Source organism: Penaeus chinensis, chromosome 21 (genome assembly GCF_019202785.1).
Source record: "Penaeus chinensis breed Huanghai No. 1 chromosome 21, ASM1920278v2, whole genome shotgun sequence".
NCBI lineage: Eukaryota > Metazoa > Arthropoda > Malacostraca > Decapoda > Penaeidae > Penaeus > Penaeus chinensis.
Window position 1 is genome coordinate 723335 of NC_061839.1, and position 7500 is coordinate 730834.

The window sequence follows — 7500 nt, forward strand, 5'->3', positions numbered from 1 at the left end:
TTTTTTTTTTATAAATTACTTGTTACATTATAATTAAAGAGACATAGAGAACTTTTTTTATATAAAGATTATTCATGCAAACATATTTAAGGTCTGCACCCACGGTACCAACTGCGAAGTCAAACGCAGATTTTCCCGCGAAAAAATGGATGACGAATAACGGTATTAAATATTATGGTGGCGATGCAATAATGGTAATGATAATAATACCAAATAACAATAATGGTAACAATAGTAATACTGACAATAATAATAAAAATAATATTAATAATGATAATAATAATAATAATAATAATAATAATAATAATAATAATAATAACAATAATAACAATAATAATGTAATGATAATAACAATTACAATAAAATGTTTATAATAATAATAATAATGATAATAAAAATAACAATAATAATAACAACTGTAATGTAATGATAATAACAAGCATAATAATAATAGTAATAATAACAACATTGATAATGATGATGATTATAATAAGAATGATAATGATAATAATGATAGTAATAATAATAATAATAACAATAAAACCAAACAATAAAAAAAGATATTTAGCCAAGCGAGCGAGTGGTTGGCACGCCTGGCATCAGCTGATCGACATAAACAAAAGGAATGAACTTGAACATGTGTTTCGTGTGAGTGTTTTCATATTTATCACCAATTTACGCCGGATTGGTGATTCTTGAGATTAATTTTGCATAGAGGCTGAAGGAACACTTCAGTGAAGGTTATTGTGGGGGTGTTATTGCAACTGACACGAGAGTTTTTTAAGGAAGATTGATAAGTTTTGTGATTTTTACACAATTTGAATTTTTGTGGGATTGCGGTTGGGAATTTCGAGATTAAGTTTAGTGATTTAGTGAAGTTTAAGAATTTCAGATTTGTTTTGTATGACATAAGAATGATTAATTAATTGGTTATAATCTCTGAAAGGCGATTGGTGGACAGAGAGATGTGCAATTAAGGACAGAAAGCACAGAGGGACAGGGCGCTATAAATAGACAGTCTGTTTCTTCTATTACATAATATTGTTTCTGAAAAGTTTCGGTGTCATTGATTGCTTTATAATTAAGAGTGATATTAGGGATGTGTTGGTACATATCCATTATATTTTTGGGGGAATTCTGTATAATTGAGAAGTCTACATAATTGCTCTGTAGTAGTTAAAGACTTTATTTTGATAAATATTTACAAGGTTCCTGCTCATCAGCCACTGGCCTCCGCATCACCAGGGCTCTGATAAAGGCCAATAAACTAATGATTGGTTACTTGGAAGGAAAACAAAAGAAGGATAATGGTTATAAGATTAAGGAAAGGGATTTTTGGAAAAGATAAAAAGTTAGAATAAACCTAGAGTGAGAAGCACAGAGTAGAATATGTAGAAACTGCCCATACTGCACATTATGCTTTCCACCTCTCAGTAAATTTATCCCTGTATTCAGGAAGACAGAGTATGGATGGTTGTGGCAATAAATTAGAGCGATCATACTTTTTCCCTCAATGATGGTATTAGAAATCTCTTGGTGTCACAGACTCTGGAGGCTTCTGGCTGTTTCGTCCAGGAGTCCGTTACATGTAGCGGAACTTTCCATGCTCTAGCACATCACGACACCTATAGCCACACCTGGTGTGATGAGTTGGTTTATTATGACAGCTATAGGCCTGACCCAGCAGATACAGATATACTGCTAGCAATATCTTTATATATGGAATTATAATGTTGAATATTAGAATTTTCAAATAAGGAATTAAAACACTGGGTATGTGTATGTCACAGTCATCAGCAGGCCTAGGTCTATCTAAAGCTATACCTTATATAGAGTTCCTAAGAATTTCAAGATTTCAATTCATTCATAATGTTAATTGAATCTGTAATCTAACTAGAAGTCTTGTAGATATTCATTGATATATTGAATTATGTCTAATATTGTGTATCACAACAAATAAGGATATTAATCTTTAATGTGTGGAATATTAATGATTTACTTTACATCACCTCTAAGCCAGGTGCAACTTAACATAGATTGTATGTCTATGTGGAGTGGCTATATTTTTAATTCAGATTTTATTGAAAGGTGAGGCAAAATATGGCTTTGACTAATTGATCGTCGGCACTGATAAGATAAAGAATTCAATGTTAATTGCATAAGCTGTGTGTGGGCTTTCGATTGGTGAGTGGTGAACAAGGATCTGTATTTCATATTAGGTGTCTACATATAATAGTAAAACATATTTCCCTTTTCCTTACAGCTCATGAGGTCTGATGTCTAGATGTGGTTATTCAAGATTTTTCAAAACAAATATGACTCGCCCTCACATATACTGTCATATAGAAAAATGTGCACATTGGCACATCTCCTGCAGCACCAGGGAAGATCTAATTCTCTGGCACAATTTAGGGCTAGCTTCTACACTTCAGAAAATGTGACAAAGGTCCCACAAGGACATCCCCTTCTGCGGGTAAATGGACTGTATCAGTCACGCCAACAGTCATTGCATAACTGGCATTATCTCAGCAGATTATGTGTGCCCTCTTTATCTCAGTCATTGAGAGGATCTCCATCTTTACTTCTCAATATCCCCCATTGCATTCTAACCAGAAACACAAAGGCAGCATTACAGTTAGGGATCCATACATCATCCAAGAAAAGAGATATTCCTGAATATTTGCAAGGGAATATCAGCGAGGTGGCCAGTCTCGAGGATGACTTCCTTCTCGACGATCTGGAGGAAGAAGAAGGAAATGATATGGGGGAAGATATCGTGGACTTCCTCACCTCACATCTTATAGCATACGAGGAGACAGCTACAAGTTTCACTGTCCAGTGTCCAGCATGCTCAAAGGAAGATAAAAGTGCTCGTCCACAGGAAGTCTTTGTGGATAAAAATTCAGGTCAGTGTAATGTTAGGAAGAGAGAAGTGAAAGAAAAAGTGAAAGATGAAAGATGAAGGAAATTAATAGAAAGTCGTAACTCAGAAATTGTTAATCCAATTTAACCTTTTTTTATTATTATTATTATATATTCATTCAACTTATCAGATTAAAAAAAGAATTGTAAGGATATTATAAAATAGTTAGCATATTATTTTGTGCAAATAAAAATTACCCATAATTTGGTCTCAGCTAAGTAGCTTGTACAACTTTTCACACAAGACCTAATATTCTGGATTTTGGATTTTAGGCACTCAGATAATTATAATCTATAATTTTTTACACCTTTTCTGAGCGTGCCGAAAGATCAGTCTGAACCCATTTTTGAAAACATAAGTTTGAGCAGGATCATTATAACACTCAAGATGTGTTTTTGTTGTAGATTTTCTAAAAATGTTGGATGTTCTTCATGTAATATGCTTTTATTTGTAAACTGCATTTAGATTTGTTCATATTATGATTCACTGCCAGAAACTTTTGAACATTTTACTTAAAAACATTGAAACATGCATTCTTTTCTATTGCAACATCCAATCTGAATGCCAAACCAAGCATACCAGCCTATGCCTTGCGGTTAATCTTTTTTTTTCCTTTCTTTCTTCTTTTTTTTACGATTAGTGAGAATAAAGCAACAGTTCTTATGTCACAGCACAGTTCAGTGCAAGAGCCCATCCACTGATACTTAGATTATTATTGCTATGATTTAATGCCCCATGCTATAACCCCATTTCAAAGGAACTGAAGTTTAGTTCAGAATTGTCTTCAAGACATTTCCATACATGGAGTGGTGAGATGATGGAGAAAACCAAACACACAGGTTACTTTGTCTGCCCTTGGTGCTGCCGTGCTGGGTCGTGGGAGGAGCTGATGCATCTCCTGAACACCACGGAAGATTGTCTCACAGCGGAGGAACTTCACGCTTTCCTGTCAACCACCTTGCCTGTTTCGGAAGCAGAACAAATCAACTTGCAAGAATCTCCTTTGAAGGTTAGTTGTGTGTCATTCTTTGTTTTCAAAAAGGTTTTGAAAGATGGTTTTCTGTATGGTTGTTGTTGTGGTATATGCAGAAGGTGTGGAGGAACAGATATCATGTGGTTGTGGAAGTGTGTATGTGTGAGTTTTTGGATTTGTTTGTTTTTGCCTGTGTTTCTTTCATGGTTGGCCAATTTAAATTTTTTTAAGATTTTTTAAAGATTTTTCTACCATCAGCAGGTTTTTTAATTTTGTAAAATACCATAGCTTGAAAAAAACTCTTTTCAATACCCTAAAGATGCCACTGCAAACAGTAGTTGTGGTGCTGCAGAAACTACATCACTGTCTAACACAATTGAATGTGACCTCCACCATTCAACAGCTGACATACACTTGGTCATATAATCAATAAACTTAATTGCATGAAAAGGGTTAATTTGGCTTGAATTTTCATGGTGACTGTGACAATTGAGGGAACTTTTCATTGGCATAGTCCATTGTATTATTCTCTTCTGCACTAAACAGTTTTCATTGAAAGGAAGGATGAATCAGGTTCACAAGATGAGCTTGTGTTGTGACTTGGCCAAACCTCTTTTTTTTCAGAAGTTACTACATCTCTGTCATTGTATAAAGTTGTGATTAATTCTTTCCATGTGTTCACTGCTTTAGCAGTTGTACATTTATCACTGTACTTTGTCCAAAGCCACAGCTATTGGTTCTAGTCATGCAAATAGGTCCTCTGCTGACCACTCTGCTAGACACCTCTCTAACTCTGACATCAATCTGCTCCCTGTCAACTTCACAAATTTTCATGAGAGTTGGCCAGTTCTTTATGTTTATCTTCAGACAGTTACACATGGTATTCCTTCGTGTCTTGGGTCATAAGAAGACGTTGCCCACCTTCCTGGTAGTACCTTGCAGAAGCATAGTGATTGTTTCTAAAGTATTTTACCATGTACACCACATGCTCTTTAATAATGCCAATTTGCAGATCATGAGCCAGAATGTGTGCAGCACAGCTACAGGCCACCAGCTTCAGTTCATTTCCCTGTTCTATCAGTTTCTTCATTTTTTTTACATTAGCTGTGTTATCTGTCACAGCACTACCAACATGGCAACCAAGTTCTTTACACTACTGAATTGCTGATTTTGAGAACTCTTCTAGATATTCAACTGTATGAGGCTGGCCGCTTGTGTCTATTGTATCCACTAAATATATATGTCCATTTGAGGTTGTCACAGCAGCACATACAATAGGCTCATTGTGAATGTTAGACATCCATCTAAAGACAGGCATACAGTTTCATCCTTCAACTTTGTGGCATACTTTGCATATTCTTTTTTCATATATCATGGGTAGGAATTTGTCTGCAATTGCTTTTCTTGTAGGAGGAGTGTAGCCTGGCCTCATCTTCCCAACCATTTTACAAAACTGAGGATGTTCTACCAGTCTAAATGAAGATTTGGTTGCATAGACAATCTTAGCGACTTCTTCATCAGGGTTTGCTTTTTCATAAGAATTAGTCTTTATAACAACTGTGTCCAAAGTTGTTGCTTTACACTTTGGAAAACTTGTGGCAGAAGTTGGACAATCTTTCTGTAATGATGGAGTTGTAACACTTTTTTGAAGCACCTTTGGAGTCAGATTTTCAGTCATACCTGGATCATCCTCATCCTGTTCCGATAATTCTAATCGTTCTCTGAGATTTCATTCTTGCTACTGTTCCTTGTAACTCGAGTTCACACTGTTTGCATATAGCTCTCCATCCTTTCCCAGACTTTGAAGAAAATGCTCCCACAGTGGATCACTCCTCCTACCAGATACATTAAGCTTTGTGGTCAGTGACATCCCTCTACTGTTGCAGTTAGCTCAGGAATGAGTGGCAGTAACACCCAAACTACTACACAGTGGCACAAGTCTAGCCATGTTATAGCATGATATATACATGATCAGGAGTCAGGACAGAGAGAAGATGCAATCCCGGCCAATGGCTACTGGGGTGCTTGGCAGGTTCAGACACTTTGTAACCAAGTGAGAGATGATGCCACATGCTATAAAAACACTCCAATATTTTCATAAATGTGTGTGGGTGTGGTTGTGGGTGTGGGTGTGGGTGTGGGTGTGGGTGTGGTTGTGGTTGTGGGTGTGTGTGTGTGTGTGTGTGGGTGTGTGGGTGTGTGGGTGTGTGTGTGTGTGTGTGTGTGTGTGTGTGTGTGTGTGTGTGTGTGTATGTGTATGTGTGTGTGTGTATTATATGTATACATACATACATATGTATGTATGTATGTAGGAATGTACCATTTCTGTGTGTATGTTTTCATATATATATATATATATATATATATATATATATATATATATATATATATATATATATATATGGGTATGTATATTATTATCAGTAGTAGTAGTAGTTGTTGTTGTAGTACTGATAATAGATCAATATGAAAGTGTAAATAATCTTTCTCCACCTCTCCCAACACAGTATATCAGCTTAAAAACACTGAACAAGTACGACGCAAGAGTGACAAGTGAAGGCGCCCGGATTGTAGTGCCAGTGCAGACTAGTGATGGCGAGATTGTTGGCTTCGAGAGCGTCTCAACTCTTCACCAGCACCCACTCGTAAGGAGAGAGGAGTTTTGTGGTACATTCTAGAAGAAGGAGGGAGGAAAGTGTTGCAATACAAGTGTTGTTGATAATGATTATGTAAAATTGCAGTTACTTCATTTGTTAGTCACTTCATTCCAAAATATGCAGATTTCATATTATTGTATAGGTGATTGTTTTACAGAAGTTGAAATGATCTGAAAATATCAACTTTCCAGGTGATTCGGAGATATGTTTCCGGAAAAGCAAGTGTTTTTGGTGCATCGGTAACAAAGCAAACGCATCAGCGCATTATTGTAGTCCCGAGCTGCTGTGATGTTTTGAAGCTGGCAGAGCACGATGTCCCTGCAGTCTCTCTACCAACTGGAAGTATGTGGCTCTATAACTTGTACCCATATCCCCAGGAAAATGTAGTGGTCACTATAGTTTTGTTTTGTGAAATGTCCTTCATGTAGATGGCTCCACAAGTGCCTACTCATGCTATCAGTGTTGAAGCTGTTATTATTATAGACATTTTAATTAGCATAATGTTATTTACATTACCAATAGTAATATGAGATAAAAGAAAAGATTTCCAAAAAACATGAAAGAGTGTAAGCAAGTGAAATAATTAGTTTTAGGAATTGGCTTATATGTGACTAAGTACTTGTGAAGCCATGTATGTTTAAAGACAATTGAATTCTAAATATCAAAAGCTTAACTTGGGACATTATCATTGGACCTACCAATATACATATTATTATATATGGTTCTCTATCCCTGGGCAGATATCGAGGCTCTTCAGGAATATATATCCGGCAGCAATAAACTAGAAGTGATACTATGGCTTGGATCAGAAGCACCCCCTCGGACACTCCTCATGGCTCTTATTGAAGCAGGTGTTTCATGCAGCTTGATTCGGTAATGACTGCATTTTTCATCTTGTTAAATGGCTTTTGGTGTATGTTTTTGATTGTATTGTAAATTTTTATAAC

At 36.0% G+C, this 7500-nt stretch overlaps 1 protein-coding gene across 1 annotated transcript in view; it reads left to right on the forward strand.

The window, feature by feature from the left end:
* Positions 1–593: 593 nt before the first annotated feature.
* LOC125036730 (mitochondrial DNA helicase-like) overlaps positions 594–7500 on the forward strand; it is a 14563-nt gene continuing 7656 nt past the window's right edge. Inside the window, exons 1-6 of the mRNA XM_047629575.1 lie at positions 594–648; positions 2264–2906; positions 3763–3932; positions 6404–6541; positions 6745–6895; positions 7294–7426. Coding sequence (XP_047485531.1) covers positions 2285–2906; positions 3763–3932; positions 6404–6541; positions 6745–6895; positions 7294–7426 — 1214 coding nt within the window. The 5' untranslated portion in view covers positions 594–648; positions 2264–2284. The remainder of the gene's footprint in view (positions 649–2263; positions 2907–3762; positions 3933–6403; positions 6542–6744; positions 6896–7293; positions 7427–7500) is intronic.